At 37.6% G+C, this 14655-nt stretch overlaps 5 protein-coding genes across 6 annotated transcripts in view; 3 read left to right on the forward strand and 2 right to left on the reverse strand.

Moving 5' to 3' along the window:
- Nucleotides 1–906, reverse strand: part of LOC104744960 (GBF-interacting protein 1-like) — a 7186-nt gene extending 6280 nt beyond the window's left edge. Inside the window, exon 1 of one of the 2 annotated variants that reach the window (XM_010466100.2) lies at nucleotides 579–906. In XM_010466100.2, the coding sequence (XP_010464402.1) occupies nucleotides 579–638 (60 nt within the window). In that variant the 5' untranslated portion in view covers nucleotides 639–906. Of the gene's footprint in view, nucleotides 1–472 lie in introns of both variants that reach the window. The other variant, XM_010466101.2, reaches the window with a different exon arrangement.
- On the forward strand, nucleotides 1663–5121 carry LOC104744961 (ribulose-1,5 bisphosphate carboxylase/oxygenase large subunit N-methyltransferase, chloroplastic-like). The gene is made up of 12 exons (XM_010466103.1): nucleotides 1663–2118; nucleotides 2279–2442; nucleotides 2530–2613; nucleotides 2788–2845; nucleotides 3129–3182; nucleotides 3390–3461; nucleotides 3563–3643; nucleotides 3889–4061; nucleotides 4172–4274; nucleotides 4368–4499; nucleotides 4597–4719; nucleotides 4814–5121. The coding sequence occupies exons 1-12, from the start codon at nucleotides 1732–1734 to the stop codon at nucleotides 4904–4906; spliced, it is 1524 nt and encodes a 507-aa protein (XP_010464405.1). The 5' UTR covers nucleotides 1663–1731; the 3' UTR covers nucleotides 4907–5121.
- On the forward strand, nucleotides 5618–7239 carry LOC104744962 (transmembrane emp24 domain-containing protein p24beta2). Its single transcript, XM_010466104.1, has 5 exons — nucleotides 5618–5790; nucleotides 5951–6148; nucleotides 6431–6617; nucleotides 6725–6832; nucleotides 6936–7239. The coding sequence occupies exons 2-5, from the start codon at nucleotides 5951–5953 to the stop codon at nucleotides 7067–7069; spliced, it is 627 nt and encodes a 208-aa protein (XP_010464406.1). The 5' UTR covers nucleotides 5618–5790; the 3' UTR covers nucleotides 7070–7239.
- Nucleotides 7580–10107, forward strand: LOC104744965 (glycerol-3-phosphate dehydrogenase [NAD(+)] At3g07690, cytosolic). Its single transcript, XM_010466108.2, has 5 exons — nucleotides 7580–8393; nucleotides 8628–8849; nucleotides 8960–9207; nucleotides 9588–9727; nucleotides 9813–10107. The coding sequence occupies exons 1-5, from the start codon at nucleotides 7742–7744 to the stop codon at nucleotides 9937–9939; spliced, it is 1389 nt and encodes a 462-aa protein (XP_010464410.1). The 5' UTR covers nucleotides 7580–7741; the 3' UTR covers nucleotides 9940–10107.
- Nucleotides 10066–14655, reverse strand: LOC104744964 (uncharacterized protein sll1770-like). The gene is made up of 18 exons (XM_010466107.2): nucleotides 14269–14655; nucleotides 13313–13902; nucleotides 13049–13192; nucleotides 12829–12954; nucleotides 12625–12712; nucleotides 12449–12536; nucleotides 12276–12369; nucleotides 12127–12181; nucleotides 11951–12042; nucleotides 11700–11870; nucleotides 11577–11633; nucleotides 11411–11494; nucleotides 11216–11300; nucleotides 11074–11135; nucleotides 10897–10971; nucleotides 10699–10803; nucleotides 10430–10571; nucleotides 10066–10329 (listed from the first exon to the last, which is right to left on the reverse strand). The coding sequence occupies exons 2-18, from the start codon at nucleotides 13877–13879 to the stop codon at nucleotides 10256–10258; spliced, it is 2109 nt and encodes a 702-aa protein (XP_010464409.1). The 5' UTR covers nucleotides 13880–13902; nucleotides 14269–14655; the 3' UTR covers nucleotides 10066–10255.

Here is a 14655-nt window from a genome sequence, read left to right on the forward strand (position 1 = left end):
AACCTAAAGAAAAAATCATGGTTACCACTGATTCTTTTCAAAACAATTTGTTTAGATAAGATACTAAAATCCCTGATAATGTGAACTTCCAAGCAATAGATTCATCTACATAGCAAAAGTATTCCCCCATAGACAAACCACTCAGAATACTATACCCTTTGTCTCACACATCACTAGTGGAAGTAATTGATTCGCGTATATTCTAAATCAAATCCTGAAAACTTTTTTGTGGCAAAAACGGTTATAACACAGAATCAGAAAAGAGCTTTTCAACTAAGCAGGCGAAGAAACCGATGATTCAGATAACATCAAAGAAGGGAAGAGCAGATGGAATCAGATGCTAAAACCTAAGTTAGAGAGAAAAAAAAAAAAACCCCAAATCGAAAATTAAAAATCTCTCATCGTGGATCCAAATTCAAATTAAAGAGAAATCAGGTATGAATACAAAGTGAAGAGAAGATAATTAATATACCCTGAAGAAGTAGGCGTTGAGCGGTCTCGTCAGGATCCATATTGCATTCATGAAGCATTGCGTGAATCTCATCCTCGCTATAGTTCCCAGCAGTGGTTTCCTTAATGTTCTGAATCATCTTTCGAGTACTGGCTGGAATCGAAACCCTAGCGCCACTGCCGACCATCCTCTCTTCTTCTTCTCAAACGTAATCTCGCTCTTTTTTTTTTTCGAATCGAAATCTGGAAACAGACCAGAAGAGGTCTGCGTTAAACCTATATATTTGTGTGTATTGTATACGAATACAAATAATCACGAGAAGGATGGGATTTGAAACTAGTTTATGTCGAGGATGGAGAAGGTAGAAGAAGAAGAAGGAAGAAGAAGAGAAGGGAAAAAAAAAAAAAAAGAGAAGAAAAAAAAAAAGCAGAGGAAGGGAAAAGGGGGGCGAGAAAAGGGAATGAGCAACAACAGAAGAAAAAAATTACGTACTGTGATTTTTGAAGGTTAGGGCTTTTTTTTTTTGGTTTTTTTTTTCATTTATATTTTGGTATTACCTTCCTTTTCTAGCTTTTAATAATTGGTTATTATTATTATTTGAATCTGAATCTTTGGTAAAAAAATGATAACCAAATATGATGTCACAATTATTATTTGAGAAAATTTGATCACAAGTAGGGATACTTTCTGAGAAAATAACTCAAATATAATTTATTAATGTTTTTAACTATTTTAAAAGTGCTGCATAATTTTTTTTCCTTTTGAATCATATGCATTAACCAAAAAAAAATATGTGTGTATTATAAAAAAAATTACACGTTAGATTTTGGTTAAAATATTAACCAATATGTGTTTTGGGTATTTTTCCTATTGCTTCTCTAATAAACCCTTTTAACTACCTACTTTCCTAATTTACCATCACAATATTATATCTTAGTTTTTACTTTTAGATTATAAAAATAAATCAATCATCATATTTGTAAACACTATAATTGAAACTATAGAAAATGATAATATGGTAAACAAATTTTCAATTATCTCATCATCAATTGATTATCATTAGGCCTATCCAAAACATAGGAAGTTAAATTAATATCTTCCTTGGCAATCAAATCAAACTCAAACCAAAACTAACCGAATATTTCCCGAACCAAACCGTAATTTACAAACTAATCATATCTCGGCTAAGTGCTAATCGTACAGTAGCGAGTGGCATCATCATAGAGCCTCCTCATCCACAGCCACTCCTCTTCTCTCTTCTTCGTTTTCTCCTCTCTCCAATGGCGAAAGCTTCTAGCGTCTTGCAATCAACCCTCCTCCCAGCTTACTCTCCACTCCACAAACTCCGTAATCAAAGCTCCATCCTCTCTTTCCCACCTCTTCCGGTGTCTCGATGCCGTCCCGGAATCCACTGCTCTGTTTCGGCCGGTGAGACAACGAGACGATCCGTGGAGGAAGCTCCCGACATATCATGGGGCTGCGAGATTGATTCACTCGAGAACGCTACTTCTCTCCAGAACTGGCTCTCCGAATCAGGCCTCCCTCCGCAGAAAATGGCCATTGATAGAGTCGACATCGGTGAGCGTGGCCTTGTCGCTTCACAGAACCTTAGAAAAGGAGAGAAATTGCTCTTTGTTCCTCCTTCTCTCGTTATCAGTGCTGATTCCGTAAGTTCACACTCCCAATTTCACTTGGAATATTAAATAAAAATATATTCTTTGATCTCACATGAGTTCTTGATCTCTCTCACTTGAAAGCAATGTAAGGTTGAAGTATATGTCTTTTCATGAATGTGAATATCTAATAATACTGGAGATTGAGTTTTAGGAATGGACCAACCCAGAAGCTGGTGAAGTGATGAAACGTTACGACGTTCCAGATTGGCCTTTGCTCGCTACTTATCTTATTAGTGAAGCAAGTTTTCAGAAAAATTCAAGATGGTTTAACTACATCTCAGCTCTTCCGCGACAACCTTACTCACTTTTATACTGGTAAGTTTTTTGGAGCTGAACTTGCACATAATGATCACGTTTGTCTCCAAATTTTTGAATCCCTACAGCCTTTTTGTGCTATCTCAGGACTCGGACAGAACTTGATATGTACTTGGAAGCTTCGCAGATTCGAGAACGGGCTATTGAAAGAATCACCAATGTTGTTGGAACGTGAGATATTGTACTTTCTTTCTTTCCCTCAACTGCTGTAGATGTGTAGAATTTGCTTTCCCGAGTCCTGAATTCATAGAAGCATTCACAAGCACTTATTGTAGGCTAGGGGTTTGATGATTATATTTTGCGTTAGACATTGCTCATGTCTTTTATCCTTTTCATATTCCCCAGTTATGAAGATCTAAGAAGCAGGATATTTTCCAAACACCCTCACCTTTTCCCTAAAGAGGTAAATGTTATGCCTATTTTGCTATAGTTAACTCAGAGACAGAAGTATACAGCTTGCTCTGCTCGAACGTCTGCTTTCTTATTCTAATAATGAAAGAAAAAACATTTTCAAAATCGAGTTCAATCTTTCTTTGGTCTGTTGGAGGTCTTTTTGTCACTTGCAATGTGCACTTCTGTATTTGCAACTACTGTTGCCTTTATTCTATTATCTGAGATACTGTGAATTTACATCTTAAATTTGTTTTCTCCAAAAATAAATATGAGTGTGCTATTTATCGGTGCAGGTTTTCAATGATGAGACATTTAAGTGGTCTTTCGGAATCCTATTCTCACGGTTGGTAAGAACTACTTTATCAGAAGCAATCATTTGCTGATCTTTATAATTAATTTACATTATCTAGATGTCTTGAATTAGTGAAACACCAACAATTTAGCATGATTTTCTGCACAATTTAGCTGTCTCCAACAGTTTCCAGTGTGAACAATGAGCACTCACAACCAAAACATTTCATTATTTAACTCAGACTTGTGCTTCTCTAACACAGGTACGGTTGCCGTCTATGGATGGAAGATTTGCCTTAGTTCCATGGGCAGATATGCTTAATCATAATTGTGAGGTACTTCTGCTTATCTTTATAACCAGTTAGCTCCTAAATTCTCCTAATCAGAAAGCATGGTTAATTTATGGTAGTAATTATTTCAAAATTTGCTTTGAAAGGTTGAGACGTTCCTGGATTATGATAAGTCTTCGAAAGGAGTTGTCTTTACAACAGATCGACCATATCAACCAGGTGAGCAGGTAAATAAGACCTATAGATTCATTCCCTAGAGAAAATATGAAGTGCATATCTGTATCACTTCAAATGCTCAGTTTGGTCAAAATTCAGATAAACACGAGCATTGAAGTTAAAAATATAAGTCGGGGTATAACACAAACAAGCCCCATTCACACTATTGGACTTTTAGCGCTCCAGCAAGCCAATCCAAAGTGGGACCAATGTACTCTGAAGTCTCTGATGTATTTCAATACATGACTTTGTGCAGGTTTTCATATCATATGGAAATAAATCCAACGGAGAGCTATTGTTATCGTATGGGTTTGTTCCCAGAGAAGGAACCAATCCTAGTGATTCAGTAGAGCTAGCACTGTCACTTAGGAAAAATGATAAGTGTTACAAGGAAAAGCTGGATGCTTTAAAGAAACATGGATTATCGACGTAATCAATTTTCCCACTATCCATATTTTGCTCTCAAGATTTGTAGATTTCTTTTGATCAACTTGAGTTTTCTTTTGATGATTCTGTTCTGTTAACTAATTCACTGGCAGGCCTCAATGCTTCCCCGTAAGGATAACGGGTTGGCCAATGGAGCTAATGGCATATGCTTATCTAGTGATGAGCCCTCCAGATATGAGAAACAGCTTTGAAGAGGTTTGGCAACTCCATCATGACCCTAATTAGTTGACGCTATCCAGTTCTTCCCTAATTCATAATACATCCTTGCTAAATTTCTATCCATTTCAGATGGCGAAAGCTGCTTCAAATAAGACATCAACAACGAAGGATCTGAAATATCCAGAAATCGAGGAAGAAGCATTGCAGTTCATACTGGACTCATGTGAAACAAGCATATCAAAGTACACCCGTTCTTTAAAGGTAAAAATGACAAAAAAACAGTTCATCTTTCTCTATATGTGGAAAAATTGCACTGCATCTGCTTATGGTTTGTTTTGTTAATCATTTCTAATTGTAGGAAAGTGGATCAATGGATTTGGACATTACATCTCCAAAACAATTAAATCGTAAAGCGTTTCTAAAACAGCTAGCTGTAGACTTGTCAACCAGCGAGCGTAGGATACTGTACCGTGCTCAATACGTAAGGAATCATTTTGTAGCCAATATGATAGATGAGAATTCGTGGACGTATTTATGATATTGTGGAATCTGTGTTTTTTGGGCTCTCGGTTCAGATTCTTAGGAGGAGACTGAGGGATATTAGAAGCGGTGAGCTGAAGGCTCTACGGCTCTTCACTGGACTTAGGAACTTCTTCAACTTCAAGTGAGTGTTGAATGAGTTAACAGCTTTAAGATGCGTCAAGTGTAGGCTTCATTGTTCTCCAAACCAAAAATGTAATTTTCTCTACCAAAGAATATGAATGTTGATGTAGGCATGGTGGGATCGTGAGTATACTACACACAAAAAATGGCAGTTTGATACATTACTAGTAAATGTGTTTTGTACAATCCCTCTGACGAAATGTACTGTGCACATTTATTATTTGTCCATAGTCCAATACAAAAACTTTCTCAACTCGTAAAAGATTATATTGGTCCTCTAGGCATCTTCCATATGAGTTGACCATTATTTCTAGAAGCTGAACGTTTAAAATTGATCGAGTACAAAAACGCAGAGTACCGCTACAATCTGATTGTACTACACGTCAAAAGATTGTTTCTTTAGCAAAGCAAGTAATATTTCACCGTAGCATACTTTTTTTTTTAACTGTGGCATACTAAAGCACAAAAAGAAACCATTAACCATATATCCCAATTACAATTTTTTTTTTTTTTTGCCGAAATTATGTTAAGAGCCTGATGATAACGTACTGAATTATGGAACCTCCAATTTCGACATAATGTGATGTGGCAATACCTAAATGGTTTAAAGGTATTTTATTGCCAATGATATAACGCCACGTAAGCCCGCTGACCAAATACCTCAAAAAGGAGCAAGCGACGTCGTTTATAGTTTGATGATCTTGTCCGGTCACGAAACTGCCCTTCAGTCAAAACAGGATTCTTCGTGTCTGATTCTGAACGAATTCGCTCTTTCTCCTACCCCTATCTCTCTCCACCGTCTTCTTCTTCGATCAATCACCGATATTTCTTTTAACACTCTTCGACCAGATCGAGTTTCCATCGATCTAATCTCTTCTGAATTTGGAAGGTAAATTCCTCACACTCTGTATCTCTAGTTTAATCACCTCGTAGGAATCGAAATTGAAACAATTCAATTTGGTTTGGTTTTGGAATCTGCAATCGAGGATTCTTGTAAACGACTGAATTGCGTCTTTTATATTTGATATAATTCGAAATTATTGTGGCAGATGAGCTTGAAGGCTGCGATCGTAATATTAGGGCTCTTATGGAGCTTCCAGGCAGCGTTAGGGATTAGATTCGTGATAGACCGAGAAGAATGTTTCTCTCACAAGGCTGAATATGAAGGCGATACGCTTCATGTCTCTTTCGTCGTCGTCAAGTCTGATTCTCAATGGCATTTTAACGAGGATGGTGTAGATCTTGTGGTATGACTTTTTCCCCAACCTCAACCTTTTGCTACGTTTCTATCTTTGCAAAATCGATCGAAAGATAGATAGGGTTGGTATTAGACTAGACAATGGTTAGGGTTGTTGCTAGGTAATCTCTAGCATGTATTGATAAAGAATATGGTTTGTATTAGTAGACAATGCTTAGGGTTCTCTTGTACACTGTTGATTAACCAATACTGATGATGGATTTTAGATTTTTTGTATGCTGTGTTGAATGAGATAACCATTGGTGATGATATATTTTTGGATATTGAATAGATACATGGCCCAACAGGCGAACAAATTCATGACTTCAGGGAGCAGATAAGCGCAAAGCACGACTTCGTTGTCCAAAAGAAAGGTGTTTACCGCTTTTGTTTCACAAACAAGTCTCCTTATCACGAAACCATCGACTTCGATGTACAGCTTGGTCACTTTGCATACTACGATCAACACGCAAAGGACGGTGAGTATTATCTGTTTAGTTTTTTCTTTAATCAGTTCAGCTTGATATTGAGTTGTTTAGCTGAAGATGGTTTTTTTCTTTGTTGTTCTGTTAATGTGTGTGCGCAGAGCACTTCACTCCCTTGATGGAGCAAATATCAAAGTTAGAGGAGGCTCTTTACAACATCCAATTTGAACAACATTGGTTAGAGGCTCAGACCGATCGTCAAGCTATTGGTAACATTTTGTTTTCTTTCTGAAAACCCCACCCTTTGGTTACTTTTTGCTTCTGCAAATTGAGAGGTATAGTTTGATATGGTTTTTTTTTCTTTTGGTGCAGTGAACGAGAACATGAGCAAAAGAGCAGTACACAAAGCTTTGTTCGAGTCGTTTGCACTGATTGGAGCAAGTCTTCTCCAAGTTTATCTTCTGCGTCGCTTGTTTGAACGCAAACTCGGCATGTCGCGTGTCTAAAAAAAAAGTACCGAGTTTATCATCATTTGGGACTTCAAATGTATCAGGGAATCTCTTACTTAAACCTCTTACAGACAGATCATCGTAGTACATTGGAAGATTTGCTTTTTTCCATGTCAAGAAATTATCCACTCGTGGTTATATAATTCAATCAGTCTGTTTTTTCTCTCTCTCTCTCTCTCAGTACAAAAATAGTGATTTTGATATAAATATTTACTATACACAACGGACAAGGATTGAACTAATTTGCTTTTAGTCTAATATCACAACCATTCTAAACGTTAGTAAATGATTGATGCAACGTTTTGACTAAGTTGCAAAACTTTTTCCTACAAAATGGATTTGAGCAAGAAGAGTTCTAAAAACTCAATAAAGTACTCAATCCCTTTTAACTTTGACTGGGTTCGAACTCGTATAGATAAAGCCAGCTATGAGTTTGAATGGGCCCAGAGTAGATAAAGCCAGCTATCGTTGTCTTGTTCGTACAAGTTACCTGAAAATTAAAAAAAAAAAAACACACACAAAACTTTCCAGAAAAAAAAAAAAAAAGTCATTTTGGTTGTTCAAGTGTATGCATCGGTAAATCCGACAAGAAGTCCGATTTTGTTCCATAGCTTGTTGTGTTGTTTAGTGGGTGAACCAACTGAAGAGAGAAACCGTAAGGCTTTGTTGATGATGATGGATCATGTGGTGGAAACCGTGGAGATGAACAACAACTCCGCTCCGAGCAGGTTGGTGGAAGAAAGACTTGATGAGATTCGTAGAGTAATGGGAAAAGCCGATGACGATCCGTTAAGGATCGTAGGTGTAGGAGCTGGTGCTTGGGGCAGTGTTTTCATTGCAATGTTGCAGGAATCATACGGCAAATTTAGGGAAAAAGCTAGTGTGAGGATCTGGAGAAGAGGAGGCAGAGCAATCGATAAAAGCACAGCTGAGCATTTGTTCGAAGTGATCAATTCGAGGGAAGAGTTGTTGAGGAGGTTGATCAGACGGTGTGCTTATCTCAAGTATGTGGAAGCTAGATTAGGGGATAGGGTTTTATACGCTGATGAGATTTTGAAAGATGGGTTTTGTTTGAATATGGTTGAGACTCCTTTGTGTCCTTTGAAAGTTGTGACTAATCTGCAAGAAGCTGTTTGGGATGCTGATATTGTCATCAATGGTTTACCATCAACTGAGACGTTTCAGGTGTTTAATGAGATTAGTAAGTACTGGCAAGAGAGGGTTACTGCTCCTGTTATTATCTCTTTGGCTAAAGGTGTTGAAGCTGAGTTTGAACCTCACCCGAGGATTGTTACTCCTACTCAAATGATCTATCGAGCCAGTAAATTCACTTCTCTTTGTCTTCTTACTTAGTATTTTCGTTAGTGTAGATAAAGATTCTATTTTTTGATTAAGGTGATATTGTGTATTGGTTACCCAACAGATTGCTTGAGTGTATGTCATGTCATTAAGTAGCATAGGTGGCTAGTCTTGACTGTATTGGTGTTAAAGTGTATGATCAGTAGTTGTTGTCATTGAGATTTTACAGTTTGCTTTCTCATATTCTCTTTTGTAGCTGGTATTCCTCTTGAGAACATTCTCTACCTTGGTGGACCTAATATTGCTTCTGAGGTATATAACAAAGAGTATGCCAATGCGCGGATTTGCGGGTCTGAATTATGGAGGAAGCCTTTGGGAAAGTTTCTAAGGCAGTCACATTTCATAGTGTGGGATAATAGTGACCTCATTACGCATGAAGTAATGGGTGGCTTGAAGAATGTGTATGCCATTGGTGCAGGTAAGACCAGGTGTCTAAAATGTGTATCTGTATGGTAGTGATTCGAAATAAATATTAGAACACGTGATCACAGGTCAAAGTGTTTGTTTTGCCGTTTTTGTAATTTATAGGAATGGTGGCTACACTGACTAAGGAAAGTGCTACCAGCAAGTCAGTATACTTTGCGCATTGTACTTCAGAGATGATTTTTATTACACATCTATTGGCCAAGGAGCCAGAGAAACTTGCTGGGCCTTTGCTGGCGGATACCTATGTAACATTACTAAAAGGTCGTAATGCCTGGTATGGCCAGAAGCTTGCAAAAGGAGAACTTAGCCTTGAAATGGGTGACAGCATCAAAGGCAAGGGGATGATTCAGGTACAGCATAAGTTTTCTTGGCAAGTTATGTACATATAGTACTGAGAATCTGTCAAATTGTAACTTACATTTGAGTACAGAGAGCAAGAAAATGAACAACTCATATAACTTCCTTCCGTATATAGTAAATTCATATTCATAAAATCCAGATAATAGCTAAGGGTACTGCACATTTCATAGAAAGTTATGAACTTTGGAGGTAGAATCTAAATGCCACTGAGTAAATACTGAATCTATATACCATATGCTGTTTGTGTATAAGTTTTAGTTCTGTAGATTAGCATAAATTGATTAGTATTAAGATTGCAAATAAGTTGTCATAGATTGCTTTGGTTATATAGAAGGTTGATGATGAAGTGATTTTGATGTAATGTTCATAGGGAGTCTCTGCGGTGAAAGCATTTTACGAGTTGTTGAACCAATCCTCCTTAAGTCTTCAACACCCTGAAGAGGGCAAACCTGTAACTCCAGCTGAACTCTGTCCCATCTTAAAGATGCTCTACAGAATTCTTATAACAAGGTATGCGCATCTCTTTAACTTTGTAATAACTTATCAACATGGACTGCATTCATAATCATGATTTACACTTTGATGATGTTTCTAGGGAGTTCTCATGTGAAGCAATTCTTGAGGCGCTGAGAGATGAGACGATGAATGACCCACGTGAACTCATCGAGATTGCTCACAGCCATCTCTTCTTCCAGCCATGGCTTCTTGGTCAGAAACCTTGAGCACTGTATTTTTTATAAGTTTCTCTGCTAAGCCTTGGTGCAAACTTGTTTGTAATTTGAAGATTAATATGTAGTTGCAGTGGATGTTTTGGTGCAGACAGAGTTATCAGAAATACGCAGAGTATATATAGTTGTATACAATTATAGTATAGTGAAAAATTCGTCATACATCTTTTGACTTTCCTTCCCTTTATAATTAGAGACAGTTTTTATACAATTTATAAATATTATGAACTTGAGCTAAAAGATACATTCTATACCACCTATACATCACAATCCTGTATCTGATATTTGTATTCCCAAGAATGACCATCCATCATATCATCTTCTCAAACTTGTCAAGCTTACTTACTCTTTGCATAGACCTAAGTACCAATGCCAAGAATATTCCTGCACGAAAGATATTTATCAAGCTTATTTACCATTGGCATAGACTGGAAATATACCTGCATATACATCTATATGCACGTGTGTACAACGGCTTTCATACCTGCTGCGACGAAAGATCCATTAGCAACAAGCTGGCTTCCTTGGTTGCTAAATGTAACCCCAATATTAAGCAGTGTTCCTCCAAGAACTGTATACATTGTCGCCATCTGCAGTATTGTCGCTTTCCGGGCTGCTCTTTCCGACTGAACCAATATGAACAAACAAATCCTACAGTGAGTATCTCTTGCTATTACAAAACCGTGACAAATCTGCTTTACTCTGATGCCAACTATGTCGTGGTGATTAAACCATGACGAAGCTGTGCTTTACCTCAAGAACCCGAACACGTAGTTTTAGATCGCCTGAATCGAGTTCTTTCACAAACTCTTCTATTCGCTGCACTCGGGATGGCATTGAGAGAGTAGAAGACCTGGCCTGTACAGGTTTTAAAGTTGAAGTTAGTACATAGAGAAAGAACAGAAGAAAAATTAGAGAAATGACGTAAAATACGAGTGAAAGCATTATTACATCGTCAGCCTGCTTCCTTATTTCTTGGACAAGCTGAGTTCCCGAGCGCTGCCTTTGTTTTAAATCCAGGAGTTCCTGTTTTTGTTGATATTCATGAGCGTTGACACACTGATCGAAAAATTGTAGAGAGGTGATTGCTAAAAAATTGGGTTTCGAGCAGAGAAAAGAGGTACGAACCTGTGCATAAGGAGCAGCAACCTTCACAAAAGAAAAATCTGGATCAAGGATGTAACCAATACCTGCAAATTCAAAAAGCTATATGGTGAGACTTGTGGTATATTTTAAGAAGAAGAAGGTTAAGAACAGATTGAATAGGCACCCTCAAGTGTGGAGAATGCTCGGATGACAAAGGTGAAAGTAGATGGGAAACGGAATGGCTGATCCTGGGAAATTGCAAACAGATCCTGCCATAGAAAATGAGGAATTTTTGAATTTAAGAACCACATGGTAACACTATCATAAATAGCTTGAGAAAGAGCTCAGCTTCGTTTTCAGGCACAGTTTTGATCGGTACCTCTCCAATAGCTGCCAAAGTCTGTTGCTGATCTGGTGACTGGCTCAATAGGTTGTCCAAGAAAAACTGAACAGATCTCCTTACCTAACAAAAACAAGTACAAAGTCAAAATGAGATTACACATATAAACTTCTCGCATAGAGAAAGAGTGAGACTGTAGTGTTACCGATGAAAGATCTCCAGTGGGTTGAAGTGCTTCAAGATCTATCAGGTTTTTCATGACCTGTAAGAACATTTAGTTAGTTTTCTTATTTATCAGTTTGAGATCAAACCCTTGAAAGAGAAATACCTTTTTCGCATCTTTTTCATAAACAGAATAAAAGAGATCAAGTAATCTCGTCCGAGTAAATGTTTTGATCTCTCCCATCATGCCAAAGTCATAGTAGATGATCGATTCATCTACATCAATTGCAAGATTTCCCGGGTGCGGATCCGCATGAAAGAAGCCCGTTCTAAGTATCTAAAACAGATAAAACATAAACATAAGTTTGAACCAAAGTCTTGGGACTCCAATAAAAGTGTTGCTATATTGTTACTGACCTGGATAAGATAAGCTTCAATGGCCCGTGATGCGATTCTAGAACGGTTAAAACTCTGTGTCGCTAAGGCGTCTAAGTTGTTGATCTTGATACCTAATTGCACCAATCAATATGAGAGTTAATACTGCGACATTGTTTATCAAACAAACCAATGTATTGGATAGTTTCAACACGAACCTGGCACATACTCCAAAGTCAGGACCTTCATGGCAGAGTAATCCCAATAGACCAACTACGGATGGAACAACATAAACAGAATGTGTTTCATATACCACACAACAGAGGAAATTGATATCATAGGTTTTGGTTTAGCAAATGAAACTTACAGGTACTCGGACCCAGCTTATATTCCGGAAGTCTCTCCGGAATTTATCGGCATTCTTAGCTTCGTTTATGTAGTCAATCTCTTTATACAAGATTCTGAAACCAAAGGAGATATCAGCCCTACATGGTTTAAAGCCACAAGTTGCTAGGTATTAAAGTTATAAAAAAGACTTACGAGGCACACTCTTCGTAAATTCCAACCCAATCATTTGTGCCAAATGATTCATTTTTTTGGAAATACTCAGCAATCAGCTTCAAATTACCTGATAGGAAAGTAAATTCATTTTCAGCAATTCTCAAGCAACCTATGCAAGTATTCTACTGTATAACTCAGAAGTTGTTACTACATACTTAAATCAATATCAAATAGTTTCTTTAGTCCGGGTCTTTGTACTTTCACTACCACTTTCTCGCCATTGTGCAATACAGCTCTATGTACCTAAAGGAATACACTTTGGAAAATTATGATACAAACATCAATATGTAGATGAAGTGCAAAAAAACAAAAGATAAGCACGTAAGCGTGCTTGGGGGTGTGGCTAAGTGTCAAAATACCTGACCAAGGCTAGCTGCAGCTATGGGTTGCTCTTCAAATTCTTTATACATTACACTAATAGGAGCCCCAAGTTCGGCCTCAATGAAACGCCTTGCTTTCTCTGGAGAAAAAGCCGGGACTCTATCCTGAAAACCAGTATAAAAGAACAGTAAGAAAACCCAAAGAGAATCTAAATTAATGCATGAATTCAAAACCATCAATAACAAAATAGAAATGTACCTGCAACTTGGAAAGCTCATCCACAAATTCACGTGGAAACAAATCCGACCTAGTTGAAGACAACTGTCCCAGTTTGATAAACGTTGGACCAAGTTGCAATACACTCTCTCTCAACCATGAAGCTGTAGCTCTTCTTCGGATTTTCTGATTATACAACAACAGGTGTAAGAAACAAGAAACAAAAAAAAAAACTGGTTTCTAAAAGTAGGCAAATCTGAAAAAACAATCAATCAATGAGATTAGAAATAAGGAAAGGTTTCTTACTTGTTTTTCTTCTGTGAATCCTCCAATGTACGACCATTTTGCATTGTCAAATAAGACACGAACCCTCAGGGAGAAAACAAAGGACCAAACATCAACACTACGTTGAAAAGCGCTATAATTCTCATTAGCCCAGCTAAAACCTTCATCAGAAGGAAGGACCCTAACTCCTTCAACCGGTGGAGGAAGGTAAGAAGATTCTGGTTGTTTCTTTGGTACCTTAACCAAATTTGTTGTAGCACCATTACTGTTTCTACTACTAACCAAACTCCCTCCATTAACAACTTTCTCCGCTGATCCATTCACTTTGTTTACATTATTCACACCATCTTTCCTTTTCATCACCTCACTCGCCGGAACCATTTTGACTGCACGTCCGTTGATTCCAACCTTTGAAGGCGTTCCGGATTGTCTCATCTCAATACGAAATCTCTTGGACTTGCTGCCATAACACTGAATGGCTTCCCCCGTGAAAAGATTCTCCAAAGAGCTACTGAAACCAATAGCTTTGGTGGTTCTTGCGGTCTCACTGCCATAGCAGCAGCTCTGAGAAGCTAATAACGCCGCCATTTCCACCTAAGCTACAATAAAACCTATTGAACAGACAAAAACAAACAACAATATTCAATAAAAGAGACAATATGATTGTCTAAAACAATACAAAAGCCATAGTAACAAAACTCCAATACATCATACTTAAAACCTCTTGTAAAACAAACCATCGACTCCTAAAGATTATTAAATTGATAAAAGAATCACAACGATTCTCAAAGCCATGAACAAAATATAAACAATCAGAGAACAGTAACAGATACTTATACAGAAGCAAGAGGAACTCAATTCACTGTACAAAGATTTAAAAACCCAAACTTTTTTCCTGAAACCAAACCAGATATACCCAAGAACAATTGAGAAACGCAAACAAATTACAGACGTGTATAAAAGAAGAAAAATGGAACCTTTATTTGAGTCTTGAATCGGGTTGACTGGTGAGACAGAAAACAACCCAGACCCAGATATTTTAATCTGTAGAATCGGCTAATTAAGTAGAGAGGAACAGAGGAGAACGGTAGAGACAGAGAGGACTAAGGTTGCGTGATGGTGTCGTCCTTATGAAACGTGTGTTGTTCCACCGAATTTGTGTTTTTCACCTTCCTATTGAAATTTTAATTCGTACCTTTTTATCGTAATTTGTTGCGTAAATAGGAAAAAAATTTGGACTTTGATCGGACAAACAATGATGAAAGGAACCTTTTGTAACGTTTAGTGCCAAACTTAAGGAAAATAAGGTGCGTGTCCAGCTTCTCCTTCTCACGTTCTTTGTGTGGCACAGTTCGACACAGAGT

Source organism: Camelina sativa, chromosome 15 (assembly GCF_000633955.1).
Source record: "Camelina sativa cultivar DH55 chromosome 15, Cs, whole genome shotgun sequence".
In the NCBI taxonomy this organism is placed as follows: Eukaryota; Viridiplantae; Streptophyta; class Magnoliopsida; order Brassicales; family Brassicaceae; genus Camelina; species Camelina sativa.